Here is a 26,194-nt window from a genome sequence, read left to right as displayed (position 1 = left end):
AACCCAAAACTGAATAGGATACTTTGTGTAATCTTTGTGATACTTTGTGTACATCTGCTTGGATCTCCTACAGGCCACCTGACCAGCAGATCCAAGCAGATGAGGCCCTCCACAGGCAAATAGAAGTGGCTTCCAGGTCACAAGCCCTGGTCCTCATGGGTGATTTCAACCACCCGGACATCTGATGGAGGGACAACACAGCAAGGCACCAGCAATCCAGGATGTTCCTGGACTGCATAGAAGACAACTTCCTCCTCCAAATGGTGGAGGAACCAACAAGAAATGGTGCTATGCTGGACCTTGTTCTCACCAACAGGGAAGGGCTGGTAAGCAATGTGAGGCTCATAGACGGCCTTGGCTGCAGTGACCATGAAGCAGTTGAATTTAACATCCTCAGGGCAATCAGGAGGAAGTATTCCAAGCTCACGACCCTAGACTTTAGGCATGCAGATTTTGATCGCTTCAGGGATCTGCTAGCCAAAGTGTCGTGGGACAAAGCCTTGGAGGGAAGAGGGACCCAGGACAGCTGGTCAGTATTCAAGGACCACCTCCTCTGTGTCCAGGAGCTCTGTGTACCAACAAAGAGAAAAGCAGGTAAGAATGCTAGGAGGCCTGCCTGGATGGGCAGGGAGCTACTGGACACACTATTCCTTAAAAGGAAACTCTACAGGAAGTGGAGGGAAGGACAGGTAGAACAGGGGGAATACAAGGAAGCTGCCCAAGCAGCAAGAGTCCTGGTTAGGAAAGCCAAAGCAGAGTTTGAGTTGAATCTAGCCAGGGAGATTAAAGGGAACACTAAGAACTTTTACAGGTATATTAATGGGAAGAAGAAGACTAGGGAAGGTGTGGGCCCCCTCAGAAAGGAAAATGGTGACATGGTCACAAGTGATGAGGAAAAGGCTGAGGTACTTAATAACTTCTTTACCTCAGTCTTCACTGCAAGGGCCTCTAGCCACACTCCTGATGTTATGGAAGTCAAAGCCAGGGACAGGGAGGAAGAACTGCCCATTGTAAGTGCAGATCAGGTTCGTGATCATCTGAAGAACCTGAAAGTGTTCAAGTCCATGGGACCCGACGGGATACACCCACAGGTGCTGAGAGAACTGGCAGAGGAGGTTGCTAAACCCCTCTCTATTATATTTCAAAAGTCCTGGCAGTCTGGGGCAGTCCCCACAGACTGGAAAAGGGGAAACATTGCTCCCATCTTCAAAAAGGGCAAGAAGGAGGAACCAGGGAACTCCAGGCCAGTCAGTCTCACCTCTGTGCCTGGAAAGATCATGGAGCAGATCCTCCTGGAGTCACTACTCGCTCAAAAGAATAGTGAAGAGGTGATTGGGAACAGTCAGCATGGCTTTGCCAAGGGCAAATCCTGCCTGACCAACCTGGTGGCCTTCTATGAGCAGGTGACAAAATTAATAGCTGAGGGGCGAGCAACTGATGTCATTTACCTGGGCCTGAGCAAAGCCTTCGACACTGTCCCACACCACATCCTGGTCTCCAAACTGGTGACACATGGGTGTGATGGGTGACCACTAGATGGATAAGGAACTGGCTTGATGGCCGCACCCAAAGAGTGGCTGTCAATGGCTCCATGTCCCAGTGGAGGCCAGGGACAAGTGGAGTCCCTCAGGGATCAGTCCTGGGACCTGTCTTATTCAACATCTTTGTGGGTGACATGGACAGTGGCATTGAGTGCACCCTCAGCAAGTTTGCTGATGACACCAAGCTGTGTGATGCAGCAGACACGCTGGAGGGAAGGGAGGCCATCCAGAGGGACCTTGACAGGCTGGAGAGGTGGGCACAAGCCAACCTCATGAAGTTCAATAAGAGCAAGTGCAGGGTCCTGCATCTGGGTCGAGGCAATTCCAGGCACAAATCCAGGCTGGGCAGTGACTGGCTGGAGAGTAGCCCTGAGGAGAGAGACTTGGGGGGGGGGTGCTGGGGGACGAAAAGCTCAACAGGAGCTCTCAGTGTGCACTTGCAGCCCGCAAAGCCAATCAGATCCTGGGCTGCATCGGGAGAAGTGTGGCTAGCAGGTCGAGGGAGGTGATCCTCCCCCTCTACTCAGCCCTGGTGAGACCCCACCTGGAGTACTGTGTCCAGTTCTGGAGCCCCTATTAGAAGAGGGATGTGGAGGTGCTGGAACGTGTCCAGAGAAGGGCCACGAGGATGATCAGAGGGCTGGAGCACCTCTCCTATGAGGACAGACTGAAGGAGTTGGGGCTGTTCAGTCTGCAGAAGAGAGGGCTCCGAGGTGACCTCATTGTGGCCTTCCAGTATCTGAAGGGGGCCTACAGGAAGGCTGGGGAAGGACTTCTCAGGATCTCAGGGAGTGATAGGACTAGGGGGAATGGAATGAAGCTGGAGGTGGGGAGATTCAGGCTGGATGTGAGGAGGAAGTTCTTCCCCATGAGAGTGGTGAAACCCTGTAATGGGTTGTCCAGGGAGGTGGTCGAGGCCCCGTCCCTGGGGGTGTTTAAGAGCAGGCTGGATGAGGCTCTGTCCAGCCTGATCTAGTGTGGGGTGTCCCTGCCCATGGCAGGGGGGTTGGAACTAGATGATCCTTGTGGTCCCTTCCAACCCTGAATGAAACTATGAAACTATGAAACTATGAAAGAGTGATTGCCCATTGGAATGGGCTGCCCGGGGAGGTGGTGGAGTCGCCGTCATTGAAGGTGTTCAGAAGGAGACTTGATGGGGTGCTTGGTGCCATGGGTTAGCTGTTTGGGTGGGTTGGATTGGTTGATGGGTTGGACACGATGATCTTGAAGGTCTCTTCCAACCTGGTTTGGTTTATTCTAATAAAAGTTTATTCTAATAAAGAGCTGCCTGCCAGGACCTGAAGGGATCCTGCAGGAAGGCTGCAGAGAGACTTTTGCTGAGGGTGTCTGAGACAGGCTATGGGGGAATGGTTTGAGGCTGAGGCAGAGCAGGGTTGGAGTGGAGCTGAGGAAGAAGTTCTTCAGTATGAGGGTGGTGAGACTCTGGCACAGGCTGCCCAGGAGACTGTGGATGCTTCCTGCCTGGGGGAGTTCAAGGCCAAATTGGATGAGGCCTTGAGCAGCCAAGTCTAATTGAGAGGTGTCCCTGGGCATGGCAGGGAGGTTGGAGTAGATCATGTCTGAGGTCCCTTCCAACCTGAGCCACTCTAGGATTCTGTGTGTCCCTATGCCCTAACCACTGCCTGCAGAGGAGCCGAGCACCCCAAGCCTGCTTTCCCCCACGCACAAGGTCTTGCACTGAGCAGTTTGCAGAGGAGATAATGACATTCCCAATTTGCTTAGAGAAGAGATAGAGGGGGGGAAAAAGAAAGAAGGAAAGCAGGCTAAGTGATGCCTGCCCTGGATATTCAGCTGCTGCTGATCTTGCCCCCTCCTCCAGGAACAGCGTAACCCTAATAATCCTTCTAGCACCCTGTAACGAAGGCTAATAAACACCTAAGGGGTTTGCTTGAACAAAGGATCTTGGCACCGGCCATAGGAAACCCCTAGCCCGTGGCTGGTATGGGGGAAGAACAAGTAGCAGGATGTGGGTTGCCCACCTGAGACCCCCCCAGCTCAGTCCCTCTGTGCCCCCCTGCCTGGTTTCCTGCTCCCCTGGGGGTTTCTGGGGTGAGGGACTTTTGGCAAGGGCTCGTAGGGACAAAAGGAAGTGGAATGGCTGTGAGCTGGAGGAAGGGAGATTTAGATTGGAGATTAGGAAGAAATTCTTTCCAGTGTGGGTGGGGAGGCACTGGTACAAGCTGCCCAGGGAGGCTGTGGATGCCCCTTCCCTGGCGGTGTTCATAGTCAGGTTGGATGAGACCTTGAGCAACCTGGGCTGGTGGAAGGTGTTGATGGGGGTTGGAACTGGATGATATTTAAGGTCCCTTCCATCCCAAACCATTCCATGATTCTGTGATCTTCAGCCATGGAAATGCTGCTGCAGCCTTTTACACAGCAGTTTGTAGGTAACTCTCGGTTCCTTTTGATAGGACATCAACTGGAGCTGGAAGTAGGAGGGGACGAACTGTGGCATGTGGCTTTCCTTTGTGTTAGTATCCATTTGAAGAAGCCTGTAGCATTTTCATTCTCACCTAACAGTAGATGATATTGTCAGAGAGCAGAGACAATCTGGAACTTAGCTGACTCTGTAAGGCAGAAAAAATCCTTTTTCTGGAGCTCTTGAATTCCCTGCTGCAACAAGTTTGTTCAGGTCTGCTGCTGAAGAGGGCATTTGTGATCTGATTTTTAATGGAGCACTCTGCTTCATGTGTTCTGAGGAAAGGCTCACTCTTTAGGAGCCCTTGGCTGTGAATTGCTGTCAGACTAGTGATTGCTTTAATTTTTGTCATAAGGCTTCTGGGCTGTCAGTAACCCAGCTTCATTAAAGTAATTGTCCTTGCTACATACATAAGCAGGGAGAGTTCTTGTGCTGCATGTAAACAGCTGGCAATAGTTTTTCTTTGCTTCCCACAGTTTCCAGCTCTGGGCTTGAAAAAGTGGGAGAGAGAAGATGGGAAGAAATTTTGGTCTAATGTTTTTGTGTTTGCTTGTCTAGAACAAACTCACAATGCTGGACATAGCATCCAACAGAATCAAGAGGATTGAGAACATCAGTCACTTAACAGAGCTGCAGGAGTTCTGGGTAAGCATAGGATGGAACTGTCCCTGGAATGTCCCTACAGCAAGTGAACAAAAACCTTCTGGTGAGGAGCAATGGGAGGGTGGTGTACATCTATATCTCTGAGTAAGCTCAGATTCACATATTGCACTGGGTTGGGAGGGACCCTCAAAGGTCATCTTGTTCAAGCCCCTTGCACTCAGCAGGGACACCTTCAACTAGATCAGGCTGCCCAGGCCCAAAAGGAATTTGATCTTGAATGTCTCTGGGGATGCCCCCTCGATGGAGGTGTTCAAGGCCAGGCTGGATGAGGCCTTGAGCAGCCTGGGCTGGTGGGAGGTGTCCCTGCCCAAGGCAGGGTTTGGAGCTGGATGGTCTTTAAGGTCCCTACCAACCCACTCTATGATTATCTGCCAAGCAGCAAACAGTGCACAAAGTTTCCACTTCACTGTGGATGGCCGAGGTGAGGAAGTTGTTCTTGAATGGGGGCACAGCTGATCCATTGCTGGGGTTTTTTAATGATTATTTTTTGTTATTGCTGTTAGTGTTTAAAGGTGATACTGCTTTAGTCACTGCTTCTGCATCCAAAAGCAAAGGATGGCTGAAGTCTCCAGGTTGCCAGCAGTTGGAGCATCATCCCCTTGTAATTCCTCTGCAGTGCCAGCAATGAGGCACCTCCTAGGCTTGGTCCCTGGATCAGGGAGCTTGGCACTTTCTGGAGTGGAGGAACAGTTTTGGTGGGAAAGTGATGTAGAGGGGGGAGGAAAATGCCACTTTTCACATCAGTTTGGGACCAATTTTAATGTTTCCTGGGAAATCATGAAAGTAAAGATTTCAGTGTAAGAAAATCTTGGCAGTAAACATTTCTAGCCCTTAAATGTGCAGTGGATCAACTGGGACACTGTTGTAAAGAGACTGTCTCAATGTCTTGCAGGGTGTTTTATCCTAATTCATAGATCACAGAATGGTTGGGTTGGAAGGGACCTTAAAGATCATCCAGTTCCAGGCCTCTGCCTTGGGCAGGGACACCTCCCACTAGACCAAGTTACTCGAGGCCTGGATATGCTCTCAGAGGGGTGGAGCCTTTGATCACTACCCCAGGACAGTGTAGGGATGGTTAGCGAGGGCCTGCCTGGAATGTCTGACAGGAAAGCACAGCTGGGAGGCTCCAGGGGGAAAAGGGTCACATAGCCAGGGCCATCTCACATGTGCATGAAGACTGTACAGTGCCACTGCCTTGGGCTTGTAGAAATCCTCCTGTGCGGTGGCTCTGTGGCGAGGCTGCTGCTAACCAGGCTTAGCTTGCAAGTATCTGTTGGTGTGAGCCTCCCCTGTATGTGCCGTGCAGATGAATGACAACCTGGTGGAGAGCTGGAGTGACCTGGATGAACTGAAAGGAGCCAAAAACTTGGAAACCGTCTACCTGGAGCGAAATCCCTTGCAGAAGGACCCCCAGTACCGGCGCAAAATCATGCTGGCCCTCCCCACTGTCCGGCAGATTGACGCCACCTTTGTTCGATTCTAAATCTCCTCCTGCTGCCCTCCTTGGAGAAATGTCCCAGCTGGGTTTTTTATCCACTTAACCACACAGCCCAAGTCTTCAGTACACTGTCACAGAGCAGATGGTCAAGAAAAAGCACTGAGTACCAGATCCTGTGTACAATGCACTCATTGTTTTTGAGATGTTGTTGTTATTATTATTAAATCTTAATATGGAGACTTCTCTCCGTTTCTGCCTCTTGCTGGTGGGGGAGGTTTGGCCAGCATCATTGCCGCAGACTGAAGTCACCTGGAGCCACTTGCTGACTTCTCTTGGCTCTGTGACACAGCTTTGGGTTAGTGACATCCTTGCAAACATCACTGCCAGATCCAGTCACAGTGGTGGTCTGTCAAAGGATGAAAAGATGGGGAACACCGTTCATGTGGGGCAGAGTCAGAGAGAGACACCCATCCAAGTCACCCTCAGAGCTGCATCCGCTCCTTCTGCTCTGTCAAACGATAGAAAACTACAAGAAGAAATAAATGGGAAGGGTGATTGATTGGTGGTGCTTTGATTCATTCTGATCTGTGGTGGATTTGAATCTTTGGAAGCCTGGAATGAATCCCTTTGCCTTCAGCAGGAGATCAGTAGCATTAAACAGGACAATGTGACCCTGTGGAAAATTTTGCAGGTTCCATTTGTGGGCTGTTTTCCTTTTACATGCCCAGCCCAGCTCCGCTGTGAATTAAGATACCACAGAAGTTGCTGGAGGTGGTCAGGTGACACTGGGCTTCATGGTGGGAGCTGCACCCCACCGTGCTCCTGAACTGGGGTGATTGATTCACCTCAGCCTGCTGCAGGTACGTGGTTTTGGAGGTCTTGGAGCCCCCTCATAGCGTCAAGATCACTCCTTGGGGTCTATAAGAGTAGCAGCTTCTTGGCTGCTCCAGTGGCCATCCCTGCTGCACACCCCCATGTTGTCCTCTGGCCTGCTGCCTGGTGGCCTGCCCATTGGTGGGCAGCACCTTGGAGGTGGAGCTGGACTTCAAACAAGGCTGCAAAAAACAGCAGAAGCTTCTGCAGGTATGAGGTAAGCATGGTGCTTTACACTTACATGGCACCCCAAAATTCTTGTAGCAGGCACCCTCCAGGGTGTAGGGGGATACCTACTGCCCCCTCAACGACTTTCTGCAAGTCCCTCACAAAACAAAGGAAATTTGGGCTAGGCTCTTCATCTTATAACCTGGAGTGTTTTGCTTTGTGTGCTATTCAGATGAGTAAGTGCTCTGGTTCAAAACTGCATGGTTTGCTCCTGTGTCCTACCTTTTCCTGTCCCACTCTCCCCTTGTGTCACACCTTTTGTAGCCCCCTTTTCCCCCCTCCTTTTTAGGTCCCCTTCTGTTCCTCCTTTCCCCATCCCCCTGTGCTGAGTCTTTCTCACCACCCTGCATCCCTCCTTTTCCAGTCCCTCTCCCCCTGCTTTTCATGTCACACTGTCTCTCTCTGCACAGTCAGAGACCAGAGAACAGAATTAAGACTCAAGATGGAGTCAAGCACCAAGTAACTTTTATTTGCCTGACAGCAAATTTGCAAATGCAAAGGGGGAGAGAGAAAAAGAAAGGAAAGAAAGAAGAAAGGGTCAGTTGAGATAGCTGCCACCACCACAGACCTGCAGCGTCCTGAAGGCCAACTCATCTTCCACCTCAGTGGGTCCAACGTTGGCAGTCTTTCCTCTTGCATTTGGTCACATTATATATTCATTTCTCTTCTGAGAATCACTTAGCATGTTCTGTGATTAGTTTTGCTTACCCACAGCTTCCACCCAGCAGTGGTGTGCATGCCCAGTACTGTCACTGGAAGGGTTCTGGTGGTCTTCGGGCTGTCTGAACTGTTCTGTCTCCCAGGCCATGGGTTTGAGCACACGTGCAGAGGTTAGGCCAAATTTATTGGAATCAGCTCCACACTCAGGTGTGGAAGAAAGCAGGAAACCTCTGTCTAGTCTTGCGGTCCAATTGATGCTGCACGGCTGTGGCAGTGATGTCAGTTGTTGGCTTTGTGTTCTAGCAACACTGAACCAAAACAAGCAACCAGTCTCTTACACGAAGTTTGCAGAGATGGGGAGTAGCCTCTGGCCTAGTGAGACTAATCAGCAGTGTTGCTTCAGCTAAGATCTCCATGGTGGAATTTTTTACTGCAGGGAAAATATTGTGGGTAGCAGTTGTCATTAAGTGGGTAGCAAAAAAGGTAAAGGCTCTTAAATGACAAGTAACTGAATTTCATTGCTGTTAAAATATGCAGCAGCAGGTTTAGTTGATTAGATGGTGTTGGGTGATAGATTGGACTTGGTGATCTCAAAGGTCTTTTCCAACCTATTCTTTTTTTTACTTTTATTCTCATGCAAGAGTTGGCTTTCCCTCTGGACTTTTATACTTTTGTGTAAAGCTTGAGCAGCCCTTAACTTTCGAATTATTATACTGCATGCACTACTGCTTTGCAACATTCACAGGACTGTGGTGGTGTCAGATGGTTCACTTGCATTTAGCTCCTCAGGGGCCAGGCCTTCCTTTGGGCTGATAGTCTTGGCCAAAGCTGCAATGTTCAGTCCTTGCTGTGAAAGGCAGGAGGTGCTGGCTGGGCAGTTTGCTTTACTTTGTGCCTTTCTGGGGGTGAATCAAAGGGAGTGGGGGGATTGTGGGTGGGCTGGATCTGCCACGTGGGGCAGGGATTGGGCGACCGGCGCTGCGTCCCGGTGTCCCGGCGGTGAGGGGCCCGGTCTCGGGGTTCTGGTATCCTGCGGTCCGGTTTCTGGAGGGGCCGGGGCCGTGGGGGCCCGTGGCGCGGTCACGCTCGCGGGTCTGACGTCCCGGTTTCTAGGGGGGGACCTCGGTTTGAGGGCCCTGCTTCGGGGAGGTTTTTTTCCGTGGTTGCAGGCCTCCGCAGGAGGGAGGGCAGGGACCTGGGCTGCGGCGGGTGAGGTTTCTTTGCGGTTGGACTTTGCGGGGGGTCGGCACAGCGAGGGGGGTCGGTCGTTCGCAGGGAGCCGGCTAGCGGCTCGGAGCCGGCGCTTCAACTGCCGCCGCTCGGTTTTGACCCCCGGGCAGTGATTAGTGATCGGGAGAACGGGACAAAAGCAAGTCATCAGAACTCCCTCCCATCCCCATCTCAGAGAGCGCCTTGGGGATCATATTATAGTATTGGGATGATGAGTTGAGAGAAGGAAAATCAAAGAAAAAAATGGTTTAAGCTGCATATGCTGCTGTTTGGATCAGGGCTTCACGCCCTACCCCTGGTCCCATATTTAAGGACAAAGACAAGGAAAAGGCAGACAGGCTGGCGTGAGAATATGGGAGAGGTAAAATCAGAGTGGGGGGGCCACCAGGAAATCAGAAGTGGCCTAATCAAGATCCTCAGTGGGACCATCAACAGCTTCAGGGGAGACAGAACATGGGACAAGGAATTGGAGCTGTGCCCAGAAATTTTGATAAAGCCTATAGTGAGCATCAGAGGAAGCCTCCTATGGGGTGGATGCTAGGATTAAAGAGAAGTTTGCAGCTCTATTCTGGAATAGATCCCAGCTCTGCAGCTGGGGTGATACTTCTCAGGATGCAGTTTGTGGCAAAACCATGGGCAGATATTAGAAATTGGAAAAGATTGAGGATTGGCAAGACAGAGGTTTAGAGGAATTACTACGTGAAGCTCGGAAGGTGTTTGTAAGGAGGGATGTAGAGAAACAGAAGGCAAAAGCTAGAATGTTGGTAACTGCTGTAAGGGTACTGGTGATTATGGATAGAGAGGGAAAAAAAGGTAGAAGTCTTATATGATAAATTAGCCCTCAATAGTAATATTAATGGAGTCCAGAAGACGATGAGTGATTGGATAAATAAAAGAATGTTGATTGATGCTCTGTTTTAAATTTGCCTGACATGGACAAATAATTTGATCTTTTTGTACATCTATATGGGGTGTTGACCCAGGACTGGACTGGAATTAAAAATCCTGTAGGGCATTGTTCCAAGTTATTAGATTCTGTAAGTAGGTGAGGGCCAATTTGCTTATCAGTGACCTTTACTAGTAGAGGAGGCCCAGAAAGCGGCTTTTTGTTTTGTTCTGGTCTCAGATCCCACCGTTGGGATTCCTGATGTATATGGGACTGAAGCTGGGGGTAAAGTGTTAATAACAACTTGGAAAGGAGAGTCACTAATTTCCCCCTGGGAAGGATCTTTTCTTGGTTTTGTTAACAACAGATCCAGCTGTCCGTACTGCAGAACAAGGGTGGACACATGCTTCCTGAGTAAAAGGAGCACTTCAGGAATGTGCCTCTGAACCTGGCTGACTTGCACCTGTAACACCTCTGGTCTGAAGGCTCTGGAACTAGCGAGACAAACCCACCTTTTGAAACATCTGACATTGTGTGACATCGAATCTGCATTGCAAGAAAATACCAAGGATTTCATTCGGTGTATAAAAGATCCTGGGACTTGGTGTCATTGGGGATGGGTAAAGTGTAATGGTAAACTGGCTATTTAGAAAAGTGATGGTAAATTTTTCTGCTGCACTACAATGATGTGCTGAGAGTGTGTGTGGTTATAAATGTATGCTGTTGTAGTTCTAATTTCAAGTGATTAGGACAGAGGATTCATCTGTGTTTTGTGTTAAAGTACCAAAAACTGTGTTCGGCTAGTGGGACCACAGAGACTGCAATACAGAAAGGACTGCTGGATCCATCCACTGAATGGACTGAGGTACCCCAAATGGAGGACATAAAGATGAGTTCCAGTATCAGAATAGGAGCGGTAATGGTCCTTGCCTGAAAATATCACAAACTAGAAAGAGGTCGGGGTTCGAAATTGGTACAACCTCCCTGGACAAGGGAAGGAGACACGGTCCGAGCAGAGCATTGGTGGGATTGAAGGAGGCAAGGCCGGGTAGACCCCTGTAATTGCCACAAAGAAGATCTAGAACCATGGCTGTGGGCAGCAACCCCATAGGCCATGTGAGTGGAGTTGCAAGTCAAACCAGACTCCTAATTCCCAGGATTAACCACTCGGAGGGAGAAAGGTGTCACCCAGGTATTGGTATATATAGCATAGCCACTCACTGTGTATGGCACCTATTAAAGTAAAAGAGGAAATACTTTCAGGCAAGGAACATCAGTTGTTATCTCATTCCCTTTACCAGGAAGTTGAAATTGGGAATCCTTTTGCTTGTTGTAGAATTGTTGCCAAGTTAGGTTATTATGGCTCAAGCCAAATGTAGTAGAAAGAAGGGGAGGGATTGTGAGAAACTGGTTATAATATTTGGCTTTCGCAAGGGGGATTACTGGGGAGCGTGGTGCTGGATCATTGGGCTGATGGTCTCTATTGTGTGGGGTATTGGGAGGGAAAGGGGAGGTGCCAACAGGTCTAAAGACTGGCCAGGTCAAAAGTGCAGGTTTGGTCTGTCCTGATGGAGAGGGGTGGGAGCGTGCTGGGGAATACATGAATATGTACGCTTTAATATATGAATATGTCTGTTTGCCGTCTCTATCAGCTCACCTCGTGTTGTGGGGGTGCGGCTCTAGCAAGCTCGCTCTGCGCCCAGTGCTGTGTTGCCTTTATTTTATAATAAACTGGTTATAAGTTTTCAGCAGTGAGTTTCTCACAGTCTCCAGAAGCTTTTCATCAGAGGGAAGTTGCTCATCAGCTTGTCTGCAGGTGAGTGTTTTATAGAATAATAGAATCGTTTGGGTTGGAAAAGGCCTTTCAGATTCCGCAGTCCCAACAGCTCACAAACTGCCAAGTCTCATCCCAATCTCTTTGTCTCTTAAGCATCTGCAGGGATGGGGATTCAACCACTTCCCTGGGGAAACTATTCCAGTCTTTTGAGAAGCTTTCAGTGAAGAAGCTTCTTTAACAGGCAACCTAAACATCCTCTGATACAACTTGAGGCCATTTCCTCACATGGGGGGGACGACAATGAACACCAGAGTGAGCCCCCCCGATGCTGGGAGACCCCAAAATCTAAGATCCTGCAATTCCACTGAAGACACCAGATGAAGGGGGGACCATCAAAGGGTTTAAGTGAGGAGAGCAACAGACAGAAGAGATGGGTGATTGCCAGTGCTAAATGCGCTGACTGCAAAGTGGTCTCGGGGCTGTCAGCCCTGGGAGCCCTGCTCGGAGATGCAGAGCTCTGTGTCTCCTGCGCGGCGGCGTTTGGATCAATAAATTATTAATATTGTTATTGCCTCCCCGCCTCCTCCTTTGGCCGCAGGGGGCCAGGGTGCTGCTGGGACAGGACAGCTCCAAGGCAGGACAGCCCCAGGCGCGGCAGGGGGCCGGGGGCACAGCCGGGCGGGGGAGGCAGGGGCGGCCCTGCGGTGTGCCGAGCGGCTGCGAGAGCTCTGAGGGACGGGGAAGAGCGCTGGGGGGGGGGGCAGCTCGGAGCCGGGGCCGCTGTGAGCACCGCGGCGGGGCCGGGGCCGGGGTCTGTGCGCCCCGGGGCTCCCCGCCCCAGCGCTCTGCCGCACCGCAGCGCTCGGCGCCGGCCGCTGCCCCTCCGGCCCGGGCTCGGTGCGAGACCTGCAAGGGGCAGAGGCGCTCGGCTCTGCCGCCAGAGCTCAACCCCAGCCTGCGGCCGCGGAGTGCGGAGGCGGCGCTGGGGCAGAGCTCCGGCGCTGAGCTCTGGCAAGCACCGCGGAGCGCCCTGAGGCAGGGCCCGGGCAGGTGCGGGAGAGGGAGCGGGGGGGGCTCGAGCAGGGGGGGCCTGGGGCGGCCGAGAGGGACGTTTTAAATTCCCTTCTGTAACTGTGAGGTCTCTCCTGGGCCGCTCAGAACACTACAGATGGAGATACAGTTCATAGAGGGAGCAGCAGGGGTGCCCGAAGGCTCTCTGGGGTGCGCGCCAGCGCCGGCGGAGGAGACTGAGCGTCCTGGGGCGCGGGGCGGGTCCGGGGGCGGGGCCTGGGCTCCTCCCAGGGCTTCAGCGCGAGAATTCGAGCGGCCAGAGGCGCCCGGCCCGCGCGGGACCGGCCCCGGCCAGAGGCGCCGCTGAACTTGGGAGTTGCGCTCAGAGGGCAGCTGTGGCAGCGCTCCGGCGGATGGAGACCTGGCAGGCGCCTCAGGGGGGCTCTGGCGGATCCGCGAGGGACAGGAGCCCAGGTGCGAGCGGGGACAGGGAGGGCTGGCCCGGGGAGACCTGCGGGAGCTTAGAGCCTGAGGCGCTCGCCGTGCAGCTTCAACCGCCCGTCGGTGCAGATGTCCTCAGTGCAATGAACACGAGGGGGGGCTGCCAGGGCGGCCCGGAGGGCATTCCAGCGGCTGGGGGAGTTCCGGCTCTGCGGGGAAGGCTGAGCCGAGGCGCCGGTAGACGGGCTGGGTGCGAGGACGGCTCCCGAAGCGCAGGGGCAGCGCTGGGGCAGCGCGGGGGGTGGCGGAGCGCTGAAGGCAGCGCTGAGGTGCGTGAGAGGGAACGGGGCTGGGCTGGGGCAGAGCTGCAGCAGCTGAAGGGAGGAGTTTGTGTAGGCAGTGTCTGAGGTGCTGTCATCTCCAGCCCGGAACATACACGTGTTTGTATTGGTTTTAATAAAAGGACATTAAGGGTGGCCGGTCTGGGGGGGGCTGTGTCTGTGAGCGCCACAGAAGGCGCCGCGGCGGGGGGGGGGCTGTGGGGTGTTGGGGGCTGTGAGCGCCCTGAGGGTTCCCGCGCGGCGGCTTTCCCGCCCTGCCCGCGCCACAGGCACCAGCGCGCGCTGTTCCCGCGCGGCCGCCGCCTGAGGCAAGGGGAGGCGCCTGGCTGTGGGGACTGTGAGTGCCCGGAGGGTCCCGGCCTCACCTGTGCGCCCTTCCCGCCAGAGGGGCCGGCGCGCGCCGCGCGCCTCAGGAGCTGCCGGGGCGGGAACGGGAAGCGGCCGGCGCGGCCCGGGGCAGGGCCGGGCCGGGCCGCAGCCCGCAGCTGCGCTGGGCTTGGGGTCTGGGAGGATCCGCTCCTGGGGCAGAGCTGCGGATGCCGGAGGGCAGGGCAGGGCAGGCAGCGCAGGGGCTTGGGCAGGTTCGTGAGGGCGCAGGGTGAGACCGGCCGGGGGCAGGGGAATCAGCTCGGGGACAATTTCTGTTTCGTTAAAACCTGAGGCACTTCCCTCTGTAGCTCAGCACCTCCTGAGTGTGCCTCTGCTGTTTGCTCCTTCAGGCAGAACGAAGCTCTGCAGGGAGCAGACTCAGGGACAGAGCAGTGACATTTGGGCACAGAGACTGAGAGGATCTGTGGGGCAGAAAATGCAAACAGAGAAAGCCCTGAGGTAAGCAAGAGCAGAGGTGACATCCTGGAGGGAAAACATGGAGGCAGTTTATACAGGATAAAAGCCAAAGCTTTCGGAGGGAAAAGCTGAGGCAATGTGCTGGGGGCAGAGCGGGCATGGAGGGAACCTGAGGCAATCCACAGGGAGAAGGTGAAAATTGTCCTGAGAAAACCTGAGCAAAGAAGAGGGGACACAGGAAGCAGCTTGGAGGGAAGACTTAAGGCAAATATCTGTGAGACAAGATACAGAAATGAACAGGAAAGTTAACCTATGGGAGACAAGAATGAGGATTTGAGAGGGAAAATCACAGCTTATTTAGGAGGGAGAGTGAGGGGGAGGAAAGGCATGGGAGGGAAGAGCTGAGGAAAGATGGAGGGAGGAAAGGGGATGTTTGGGAGGGAAACAGAGGCCATTTTGGACAGGAGGAAGGGAAATTATGCCTGGAATTGAGAAGGAAATCTGTAGGGCAGAGGATGAAAATGTTGAAAATAGAAGCTATGATAATGCAAGGAGAGAAAGGACATTTTGAACAGAAAAAGCCTGTAGTGATGGAGGAGCAGTGATACCTTTTCCCCTTGGGCAGGGAGGAATTGGCACTGCTGAGGCCTAACTCTGTTCTCCTTCCTCAGAGGCAGCTGGCACAGAGCCCCACTATGGAGCGGCGAGGCAAGGTGTGGGGGGGCGAGAGGAGCTGAGAAGCGGAGGAGCACCGGGCTGAACAGCTGGACATGGGCAAGGCGCCCTGGGCAATGAGACCTCACTCTCAATTTGGCTGTGGTAACACAAGATCTTTGCCAGCACCGTTAGGGTGCCCTGGTTGACTTTGTGCTGGGCGACCTCCCTGTAAGCAGGGCTCGGTCTTTGCTTTTGCTGTTGTAGGCGTTTTGCCACCTAGCTCCTTGGCTGCACGGAGACTGGCCACCCTGTAAGGAGGGTCCGAGCCGGCGTCTCGGCCCGTATGGGGGGAAGTGTAGCTGCCTGGATCCCAGCCCCCCCTGTAAGCAGGGGAGGGCCCTTTAAACAGTTTCTCGGCTGCTGGCGGCCTGGCCAGCGTGACGCCCTGTACTTGGGGCATGTCACAACGATTGGCATCCTGAGGCCCCTCTACCTGCATGCATCCCCGGGGGGGCCAGGTCTGACCCTCTGCTCTCCTGCTCGGGGTTAAGGATGCCTGCCCCACCAGTGGCTGCCCAGAGCTTGCTCCCTCTCTTGGGAAGGGCTGTGTGTGTGGCCCCTCTTGCCTCTGTGTGCCTGAGTCTGCTTGTCCTTTAGGTCCCTTAGAAAAGGCTGTAGCTTAGCTTAGGCTTCCCAGGAGGGAAAGAGGGGCTCTGGGCGGTTCCACGGCAGTCTCCTTGGAGGCCTCGAGTGGGGTGGGAGCTCGGCTTGCCCCTCCTTTGATTGGATGGACACAGCGAAGCCGCTTAAGTCGTCTTGCGGCAAGGTGACCCCCCTGTAGTTCAGGGCCTGGGTCTCTGCCTTCATGGCAGCCTGTTCCCTTGGCACCCTGTCAGCTTAACAGCCCCGCACTCGGGGCCTGTGTGACGAGTTATGGAGCCTTCTGTGCCGTTCTGTCCCCTTCTGTCCCCAGCAGCCACCCAAGGTCCCTGTAAGCAGGGCTGGGGAGGCTGCTTTTGGCAGCTAACAGGAACAAACCCTTAGAGGGTTGAGGTCAGTCCCTGGGCTCCTGAAGAGGTGGTGTTGTGCTGCAGCCAGGAGGGCCGGCCCGTAAGTGGGCGCAGGCCAGAGCCCGTGGCTCTCCGTGGGGCTTTTTGGGAGTGCCGGGCCGAGAGCGACCGCCCTGTAGGCAGGGAAGTGCGTTGCCGGTGTCCGGCGGGAGGTTCAAGGAGGGACCCCCCCTGTAATCAGGGCGGGTAGATCTGGTCCCGGCCTTTCAGAGGCATGGGGCCAGGGAGTGTGTGGGGCTTATCTTAGCGTGTTGTTCCCCCCCGCCCCACCCCGTCTTCGGGGCTGGGGCCACAGCCCCCCGGCCTTTGGCCGTGATGCCCCACTGCCTGGCTGCTGTCTTCCTGTAGCTGCGGGGCCAGGCCAAGCTCTCAGCTCCCTGGGTTTCGACCCGCCCGTAAGAGGGGTCGGGGTCCGAGTGCCTTTGCGCTCAGCTGGCAGCCTGTGTGGGGCACCCCCCCCGGCTAGCGGGGTGTGGGTCAAGATGCCCCTGAAGCGGAGAGAAGGAGCCTCCGTGGGCCTTTTGGGACCAGGGCCGCCCTGTAAGTCAGGGCCCGGTCAGTGCCCTGGCATCCCGGGCGCTTTGAAATGCCAGCGGCGGCTCCAGCCCCCTGTAAGCAGGGTCGTGCAGCCGCTCTGGCCGCTGCGTTGCATGCCCAGCTCCACTGCCCAGGGCGTCTGCTGCGGCGCCCGTCTGCGGTCCCGACCGGAAGTGTGCCGTGCGCCGCTTGGGTGAGTCGAGCGAAAGCGGGAAGACTTTGCAGAGCTGGGGGTGTCTGCAGGCGGGTAGCTGGCCGGGGGGTGCCCATGGGGAGCTGCCTGCGGGGCTGGAGGCTTCCCTCTTTCCCTCGGGCGGGGAGCAACTGGCACTTCTGAGGCCTTGTTTTGTCCTTTTGGCAATCTTTGTCAAGGCAGACAGAACGTGGCACTTCTGTGTACTTCTTGTCCTGCTCCTTCAGATATTCTTCATGTGGAAAGCACTCTCAGACTATCCTTTAGTCGCCACAAGCTGTATCCAAGGCCTGCCTCAGCTGATTTTTTGCCTGTTTATGTCTCCTGGCATTATGAGCTGCAGTCCTGTTGTGCAAGAATCCCATCCTTCTTCCATGTGGATTGTCACTTGCACTAGTGCAAAATGGGTGAGGTACCACGCAGCTCTTACTGTGTCCGTTTGAAGTCCATTTTGCTTCGATTCTGGACAGCTTTTCTGTGCTCAGGGTGAACATGCCACAGGTGTAAGGGTGAATTTGTGTTCCCAGTGATCCTCTTCTTTGGGAGAGAATAATTTTTGTTCTGTTGCTCTTATGTGATGCCTCCGTGCTTTTAATGAGTTGGAAGGAAATTTTAAGTGGTATGGAAGCAGTATTCAGCAGGGACACTAAGGACCAGTTTTCAGTTAGTCCACGTGCCAGGCAATGCAGGTGAGAGGGCAGACTCAAATCAAACTCTCCAAAGCTTCTCATCATGTCTTCACATGGAGCAACTGCTCCTTCCCTTGCAGGCATCCTGGCTTGTTTCTAGGCTTAAGCATCTGTTGTGGACGTTCTTTGCACTTTTTAACCCTCCTAAACACCGGGGGGATTCTTCAGGGAACAGTTTAGCTCAATCACAGCACTTATTTGTCTGTAAAATTTTGCCAGTGCTTCTGTAATAAAAAGGTTTTTATTTCTGCTGTAGCTTGCAAGCTGGTGACCACCGTGGGAGCACCGCTCTGTTGTTCACAGAGTGTTTTTTTGTTGCAAACTTGGGACAAATGTGAGATTTAGGTGAGTTACTTTCTTTAGAAGTGTCTGCTCAGCCATCCTCTTCCTGGATCTCTTGGACAGAAGAAAGGTTTGTCTCTCTCTGTTTGCAGTGCCCTGATGAGGACTTGTGCCAACACAGGCTCAGAAAGCTGAAACCACCGAAGGGTTTAGTGGATGAGAGCAAAGCTCAGCCAGTTGCTGAAGGTGGAAACCTTACCCAGAAGGCTGTCCCCAGCTCGGGGTGATAAAAAGAAGAGGAGCGTAGCCGCTCAGCTGTCTTTCCTTCTGTGATGCCACGTGGGGGTGGTAAGGGTGCAGCAGAGGATCAGTGAGGGAGGAGTGGGGGCAGTCTCCCACAAAGGCTGCTTGCAGACCTGAATGTTTGAAATGCCAGAACGTTCTTGGAGGGGAGGGAAAGCCCTGGGAAAGTGTGAGTGTGAGATGTTCCAGCAGAGGGAAAGCGGTGCTGTTTAGCAGGAGATTGCAGGACAGTGATTTGTATGCAGCAAGGCTTTGACCTGACTCCCCCTGGATCTCTGTTATCTTGAAATGCTTCCAGAATAGAAAAGCACAGCCTGAGCAGGCCACAGAGGGTTTGAACTGGAAATAGAAATATCAACTGTGTCTCTCTCAATTAAAACTTTGTGTGTGCTTGTGGTGTGTTGTTTTTTCTTGGAATGGAAAAAGCCTGGAAGGGAGCTCAGCAAAGCTGCTCCCCAGGCAGAGGTGGAGGACCTGCCCCAGACCTGCTGTGTTGGGAGTCTGTTACAGGGGTCTGCTGTTATCTAAAGTGGGCCTGGGGGGTATGAAAAGGGAATTTGGGGGTATCTGAATGGTTCTGAGGGCCTCTGCAGGGTCCTGATGGAGACTGGGGGGAGGTGGTGGGGTTTAGGGTCAGGCATCTCTGTGGGGTTCCAGGTTTTGGGGTCTTGCAGGAGCTGGGGAGGTCTCACTCTGGGTTTTAGTGTACCTGCAGCCCTGGGAGGCCCCAGCTTCGGCTCCCCCTGCACCTAAAGGTAAGCTCGGTGCACCTCCAGGGCTTCAGATTGTGACAAAAGGGGTCTGGGGACATGTGAACGGGACTGGGGGTACCAAGGCGGTTCTGACCTCACCAAGGTGCTGGCTGGGCAGTTTGCTTTCTGACATTTTTGGGGGTGAATCAAAGGGAGTGGGGGGATTGTGGGTGGGCTGGTTCTGCCACGTGGGGCAGGAGGCTGCTGCAGCAGAGGAGCAGGTGAGTGAGGGCTGGGGGCACCCCCCTAAAGTGCTGAAAACTCTCGGAGGGGACCACAAAATCTTCAAAACTGTAAGCACTGGGGTGAGGCGAGGCGGAGGCAAACCTCTGGTTTGCAGCTGGAGAGGCAGGGGTTGGAGTGACTGGTGCGTAAGAAATCTTTGGAAACGACCCCTGTCTGCCCTTTTTAAAGGCTTAGAGAATTGAAAAACAGAAGCCACAGAGGGGCTTGAGCTATAAGCAGAGCCTGTGTCATGCAAATTCAAAACAGTGGTGTGTGGGCGTTGTGGTTTGTAATGTAAATAGAAAAGATTCTGAGCAGGGCCGAGCCGAGCTGCTGCCCACGCCCAGGGAAGTGCTCAATCCCGCCCCGCCTGTGTAATGACACTGCTGCAATGGGCACAGCGCCTGCGCCCTAGCCCGGCTCTGCTCGCGCCACAGGGGCAGCGTCCAGGTGGTCGCTATGGATACGGCGCCTGCGCCCTAGCCCGGCTCTGCTCGCGCCAGGGGGGGGCAGCGTCCCGGTGGTCGCTGTGGATACGGCGCCTGCGCCCTAGCCTGGCTCTGCTCGCGCCAGGGGGGGCAGCGTCCCGGTGGTCGCTATGGGTGCGGCGCCTGCGCCCTAGCCTGGCTCTGCTCGCGCCCTGGGGGGGCAGCGTCCCGGTGGTCGCTGTGGATACGGTGCCTGCGCCCTAGCCCGGCTCTGCTCGCGCGGGGGGTGCAGCGTCCCGGTGGTCGCTATGGATACGGCGCCTGCGCCGCAGCGGGTCCGGTCCCGCGCACGCGCCCTCCTCGCGGGCTGCGCCCCGCTTTTCTGGCCGGGGGGGCGGGCGCCGCGCTGAGCAGCTTTGGAGCCGGAGCGGTGGCGGAGAGCCCTGATTCGGCGCCTGACGCCGTTCTGTGCCCCAGGGTGCCTGCGAACCGCCGTCCTTTGGCGGGGCAAGCGGTCCTGGCGCATTCGGGGAGCTCGCAGTGCGGTTTCCGGTGTCGCTGCCGGCCCGGGACTCCCAGGTGTGTTCCTTCCGGCGTCTGAAGGTGGTCTGGGGCCATCGGCAGGGCTTTTGGGGGTGACGGAGGAGGTCTGGGGACACCTAAAAGGGTCTGGGGATACGTAAAGTTCTGGTGGGGCCATCTGAAAGGATCGAGGGTCGTGGAGAGGCAGCTGGGCACCTCCGACGGACCCTTTGGGAGGTCTCTGCAGGCTCCCGTGGGAGCTGGGGGTGTCTCGGGGTGGGTTTGGGTTTGGGTTTGTGCTGCAAACAGCGTTGATAATGACTTAGAGAAAGACACACAAGAGACTCAGTAAGTCTCTTGTATCGTGCTTCTATTCTGGCGCCTGACACAGGTAGGATCATTTCAAAAGAGCTGTGTGTCTTCAGAGAGGTTTGGGCAAACTTTTATACAAAAAGTTATCTGTCTATAATGACAGAGGTCCAGATGCTGCCTATCTATACAAAGCTTATCTCTCTAAAAGAGCAGAAGTACACATATCATGCAGGTGTCCTTTATCGTATACAAAAGAGCATCTTGTCCAAGACTAACAGAAGTGAATCACTGACAAATCCTGTTATTCCTTCTCTATCCAAACGCTGTCTGCCAGCCCCTCTCCCCCTCCCTGCGTTCCAGCATTTCAGCTAACAAGCAGAAAATTCTTATCAACTCTGTGGTTCTGTTAATGAGACTTTTCTGTTCATCAGTTCCCCCCTTTCTCACAGCCAACAGTATATTCCTATACTATATTTTCTTAAGGCAAACTTTGGACCCAGGCTTTCTGAGCTATCTTTCCCATGCTGACACTTGTGGAAGTTACTCTCAGATGTAGTCACCCAGTCTGATGCCCCCCAAGTCCAATTCATTGAGGCTTCCCCAAATAAAGGGGTCCTCATTTGGCCTCGAGGAAGTTCAGTGCATATCCAACAGTTAGAGAGATTAGTTTGCAAAGCCAATTCTTGCCTAACGTGTAAGTACATATTGCCTTCCCATCCCTCAATTTCCTTGCTGTGCTGCAAAGATTTTGATAGGAATTTCTAGGTATTAACTACAGCCAGGGCAATCCTTCAAGTGCCCTAGGAACGCAGTGAAAACCTTTTGGGAATTGTTCCTGCTCTGGTACTCCTCAAGCTATGAGGAGCTCTTCAGGGCAGCTCCAAGGTTAGGTTTGGATTCTCCTGGAGTCGCACACAGAACGAGTCTCATGATTCCAGTGGTCTAATTTCATAGCTGCATTTTCTTCTCTCTGCCTAGGTGACAGGACGACCTCACTAATGAAGAGAGATAGCCTGAGCTCTGCAGGAACCTTGAACCCAAGCAGCCAGTGCCTTCTGTGAGTACAAGCTGTCCTTGCTCAACGTGGAACTAGTTGAGAGCTGAAGCCAGACCACACCTTAATTCCCTTAGCTTCCTCTTCTGCAGATTAAACAGTCCCAGTTCCTTCAGCCACTCCTCATAAGGCTTGTTATCCAGACCCCTCACCAGCTTTGTGGCCCTTCTCTGGACTCACTCTCTCACAAGGGGTGTCCTGGGGAACACCACTTGTGCCCGGCCGTCCACCGGCTGGGTTTAACTCTGTTCCCCACCGCTCTTGGGGCCCAGCCATCCATCCTGTTCTGCTGTCCAGCAGTCCCTTTGAAAAAAAATCCATCTGAAAAAAGAAGTAGCAGAGAAGGAAAGTTGAAGCTGCAAAGATTGCAGTCCCCTCAGTTCTGGTTGTAGCCAGGTGGGGGTTGGTCTCTTCTCCCAGGCAAGCAGCACCAGAACAAGAGGACACAGTCTCAAGCTGTGCCAGGGGAGGTTTAGGCTGAGTGTTAGGAAGAGGTTTACAGCTTGGCCAAAGACTCTTCTGATCCCTGTCTTCTGGTCGTGACCAGCAGCGTGCACGGGTGGCCAAGAAGGCCACTGGCAACCTGGCCAATATCGGGAACAGTGTGGCCAGCAGGAGCAGGGAGGTCATTCTGCCCCTGCACTTGGCACTGGTTAGGGCACACCTTGAGTCCCGTGTCCAGTTGTGGGCCCCTCTGTTTAAGCAAGACGTTGAGTTGCTGGAAGGAGTCCGGAGAAGGGCAACAAAGCTGGGGAGGGGTTTGGAGCACAGGCCTGTGAGGAGAGGCTGAGGGAGCTGGGGTTGCTTAGCCTGGAGAAGAGGAGGCTCAGGGGAGACCTTCTTGCTTTCTACGACTCCCTGAAGGGAGGTTGTAGCCAGGTGGGAGTTGGTCTCTTCTTCCAGGCAAGCAGCACCAGAACAAGAGGACACAGTCTCAAGCTGTGCCAGGGGAGGTTTAGGCTAGAGGTTAGGAAGAGGTTCTGCACAGAGAGAGTGATTGCCCATTGGAATGGGCTGCCCTGGGAGGTGGTGGAGTCACCATCTTTGGAGGTGTTCAGGAGGAGACTGGATAGGGTGCTTGGTTGCATGGTTTAGTTGATTAGGTGGTGTTGGATGATAGGTTGGACACGATGATCTTGAAGGTCTCTTCCAACCTGGTCCGGTCCATTCCATTCCAATCAACTAAGCCATGGCACTGAGTGCCTCATCCAGTCTCTTTCTAAACACTTCCAGTGATGGCGACTCCACCACCTCCCTGGGCAGCACATTCCAAAGGCCAATCTCTCTTTCACCCTGCTCTATTCTATTCTATGAAGACCTTCTTCCTAACATCCAGGTTTAATTGGTGAGAGCAACAGACTTGGTTGCTGCCACCCGCTGCTAAGGGTTCTGAGTGGCCCCCAAATGGGGTTTGGAGGCAGGTAAAGGTTTCTTTTGGCAGGTGAAGGGGTTTTGTGGGCATCTAGAAGGGGTGTGGAGCCCCGTGAAAGGGTGTGGGATAGTGTCAGGGGGTTCTGGGCTGGTCTACCAGCGGGTCTGGGGACATTAGAAGCGTCTGGGGGTACCTAAAACGGAGCTGGGCGTATCAGATGGGGGGTTTGGGTGCCTCCAAAGGGGTTTTGTGGGCATCTAAGTTGGGGAATCTGGGGGGGTCCTGAAGGAGTTGGGGGGTTCTCAGTGAGGTTTTGGAGTCTCTATGGAGTGCCTGGAGTCTCCTGGAGTGCCTGTGCTTGAAACCCCCCCAGAGGCCGTGCAGAGTGGTGCTACAGTAGCTCTGCAAGTCTGCCATGGGCTCAGGAGGCTGTGCAGCTGTTAAACCTTTTCTTTTGCTCAAGCACAATCTTTCTGAATTCTTTTCTTGGATTTTTTTTTCCCAGGGTGATGTGAAACTGTCTGATTTTGGGCTAAGCACAGCTGTTCAGAAGTCTCAGAGACCTGAGCTCTACAGGAACCTCACACACAAACCCCCAAGTGCCTTCTGTGAGTACAAGCTGTCCTTGTTCAACATGGAGGTAGTTGAGAGCTGAAGCCAGACCACGCCATAATTCCCTCAGCTTCCTCTTCTGCAGATTAAACAGTCCCAGTTCCTTCAGCCACTCCTCGTAAGACTTGTTATCCAGACCCCTCACCAGCTTTGTGGCCCTTCTCTGGACTCACTCTCTCACCTCTGTGTGCTGGGGAACACCACTTGTGCCCGGCCGTCCACCGGCTGGGTTTAACTCTGTTCCCCACCGCTCTTGGGGCCCAGCCATCCATCCTGTTCTGCTGTCCAGCAGTCCCTTTGAAAAAAAATCCATCTGAAAAAAGAAGTAGCAGAGAAGGAAAGCTGAAGCTGCAAAGACTGCAGTCCCCTCAGTTCTGGTGGTACCCTCTGTGAGATCCTAAGCCACCTGAACTGAGCCGGTCAGGCAGCCAAGCTAGTGCAGCAGTGTCTTCTGGAGAGTTGATAGGAGCCAGTTCTGTGGGGTTTGTTGAAGTGAGTGGCCAGTCATTCTACATGAACAATTGTCTTAGTGCTAGCAAGTAGGAGGCTCTGAAGTGTGGTACTTTGAGAGCTCCATTCATACTTGCCCTTCAGGAGGAGCCAGCTCTTTCATTGAAGGATCTTCCTGAGGTGTCCAAGTACAATTTCTGTTGACACTTTTCAGCTCTTACATCCAGGTTGCTGACAGAGGATGTTGGGTTTGTGGGCCCTGGCAGCGACAGTTTTCCAAAGAGGAGCTCTAAGGCCAGCTGCAAGGTTAGGTTTGGATTCTCCTGGGGTGCCTGTGCTTGAAAGCCCCCCAGAGGCCGTGCAGAGTGGTGCTCGCAGTAGCTCTGTGCAAGTCTGCCATGGGCTCAGGAGGCCAGTATCTAGAGAGAGGGAAGGACAGAGACACTTCTAAGACAGTTTTAAAGAAATAATTATGAGAAGAGGCAAATTAATTCTGGGGACTCATGTGATATATCTGTTTAAGAGAAAAAAAAATGAAGGAGGTTTCTGACCATAACCAGGCTGACAAAGCACAGTAATGTGGTTTCCTATGGGATTCAACTCCTCCTGCATTGCACAGGACACTTCAACAGCTGTCCTGACAAGCTATAAGTAATGAACTTAATCCACCCTGTGCGAGCAATGGGGCAAAAGATTACAAAATCCATGTATGCAATTGAGATGTGTTACGTTGGGACGCCCAGGATACAGCTCATCAAGCTCTCCTAGTGTTTAGACGCAAGATGGAAGAAGGAAGGGGGAAGACAGAGCAGAAGGTCTATTTAAATATGAAACTCCTAGGCTGAAAGAAAAGAAAAACATTTTAAAGAGCACTCAGTGAGACTCTGTCACCAGCATAGCTAATCACAGAATCACTGAGTGTTAGGGGTTGGAAGGGACCCCAAAATAGCATCCGGTCCAACCCCTGTGCCAGTGCAGGATCACCTGGGGCAGGTTTTGAATGTCTCCAGAGACTCCACTAACTCTCTGGGCAGCCTGCTCCAGGGCTCTGGCACACACAGTGAAAAGGTTTTCCCTTCTGTTCCTGTGGAACTTCCTCCTTTTATTCGTCGGACACAGCGAAGCCGCTGGGTCGTGTTGCTGCGGCAAGGTGACCACCCTGTAGTTCAGGGCCTGGGTCTGTGCCTTCATGGCAGCCTGTTCCCTTGGCACCCTGTCCGCTTAACAGCCCTGTACTCGGGGTCTGTGTGACGAGTTGTGGAGCCCTCCATCCCCCTTCTGTCCCCAGCAGCAGCCCAAGGTCCCTGGAAGCAGGGCTGGGGAGGCTGCTTTAGGCAGCTGACAGGAACCAACCTTGCCTGGCCCTTAGGGGGCTGAGGTCAGTCCCTGGGCTCCTGAAGAGGTGGTGTTGCGCTGCTGCCAGGAGGGCCGGCCCGTAGGTGGGGCACGGGCCAGAGCCTGTGGCTCTCTGTGGGGCTTTTTGGGAGTGCTGCTGAGGCCTCACTCTGTCCTGTTGGCATCCTTTGTCAGGGTAGCCAGATCCTAGGCCTGATGTCTATCGTTAGCTCAATCGCAGAATTTGCTCGTCTGCTGTTCCTGTCCGTAAATTTTTGCCAGTGCTTCTGTAATAAAAAGGTTTTTATTTCTCCTGTAACTTGCAAGCTGGTGACCTCCTTAGGAGCACCACTGTGTTGTTCACAAAGTTCTTTGCTGTTGCAAAGCTGGGAGAAGTGTGAGGTTCAGCTGATGAAGTTTCTCTCTTTAGGGGTGTCTGCTCAGCCGTCCTCTTCCTGGATCTCGGAGCTTTGTCTCTCCCTGTTTGCGGTGCCCCGACAAGGACTTGTGCCGACACATCCTCGGGAAGCTGAAACCACCACAGGGTTTAATGGGTGAGAGCAAAGCTCAGCTGTGTGCTGAAGCTGCAAACCTTGCCCAGAAGGCTGTCCCCGGCTCGGGGTGATAAAAAGAACAGGAGCGTAGCCGCTCGGCTGTCTTTCCTTCTGTGATGCCACAGGGGGGTGGGCGAGGATACAGCAGAGGAGCAGCGAGGGAGGGGTGAGGGCAGCCTCCCACAAAGGCTGCTTGCAGACCTGAAATGCCAAATGTTTGAAATGCCAGGACGTTCTTGGAGGGGAGGGAAAGCCCCGGGAAAGTGTAAGAGTGAGTGTGAGGTGTTCCAGCAGAGGAACAGCGGTGCTGCTTATTGAGAGATTGCAGAAGGGCAGTGATTTGTGTGCAGAAAGGCCTTGACGTGACCCCCCTCTGTTCTGTAGAAAGGCTTCTAGAGGAGAAAAGCACATCCTGAGCAGAGCCACGGGGGGGTGTGGGGTGTGGTTTGAAACAGAAATAGCAACTGTCTCTCAATTAAAACAGTGGATTGTCTTTCATGTGTGTGTGGTGTGCTGTTTTTCATTGACTGGA

At 53.7% G+C, this 26,194-nt stretch overlaps 1 protein-coding gene and 3 long non-coding RNA genes across 4 annotated transcripts; all 4 read left to right on the top strand.

Annotated features, from left to right (window-relative positions):
* Nucleotides 1-206: 206 nt before the first annotated feature.
* LOC137443567 (protein phosphatase 1 regulatory subunit 7-like) lies at nt 207-6,321 on the top strand. The gene is made up of 3 exons (XM_068143298.1): nt 207-326; nt 4,540-4,626; nt 5,951-6,321. Exons 1-3 carry the CDS (start codon nt 222-224, stop codon nt 6,125-6,127), a joined length of 369 nt encoding a protein of 122 aa, XP_067999399.1. The 5' UTR covers nt 207-221; the 3' UTR covers nt 6,128-6,321.
* Nucleotides 6,322-13,090: 6,769 nt separating this feature from the next.
* On the top strand, nt 13,091-16,737 carry LOC137443566 (uncharacterized). The gene is made up of 3 exons (XR_010987935.1): nt 13,091-13,221; nt 14,249-14,357; nt 14,987-16,737. It is a non-coding gene; the product is annotated as an uncharacterized lncRNA (long non-coding RNA).
* A 449-nt stretch (nt 16,738-17,186) lies between these two features.
* Nucleotides 17,187-18,438, top strand: LOC137444038 (uncharacterized). Its single transcript, XR_010988049.1, has 2 exons — nt 17,187-17,806; nt 17,896-18,438. It is a non-coding gene; the product is annotated as an uncharacterized lncRNA (long non-coding RNA).
* Nucleotides 18,439-19,873: 1,435 nt separating this feature from the next.
* Nucleotides 19,874-26,160, top strand: LOC137444037 (uncharacterized). Its single transcript, XR_010988048.1, has 4 exons — nt 19,874-20,030; nt 21,264-21,342; nt 23,217-23,319; nt 25,539-26,160. It is a non-coding gene; the product is annotated as an uncharacterized lncRNA (long non-coding RNA).
* Nucleotides 26,161-26,194: the final 34 nt, after the last annotated feature.

This window comes from Melanerpes formicivorus, unplaced genomic scaffold (genome assembly GCF_026170545.1).
Source record: "Melanerpes formicivorus ecotype bairdi unplaced genomic scaffold, bMelFor1.0.p_v2 SCAF_10, whole genome shotgun sequence".
In the NCBI taxonomy this organism is placed as follows: domain Eukaryota; kingdom Metazoa; phylum Chordata; class Aves; order Piciformes; family Picidae; genus Melanerpes; species Melanerpes formicivorus.
Note: the sequence above shows the minus strand (reverse complement) of the source record. Positions and strands in the feature narration are given on the sequence as shown.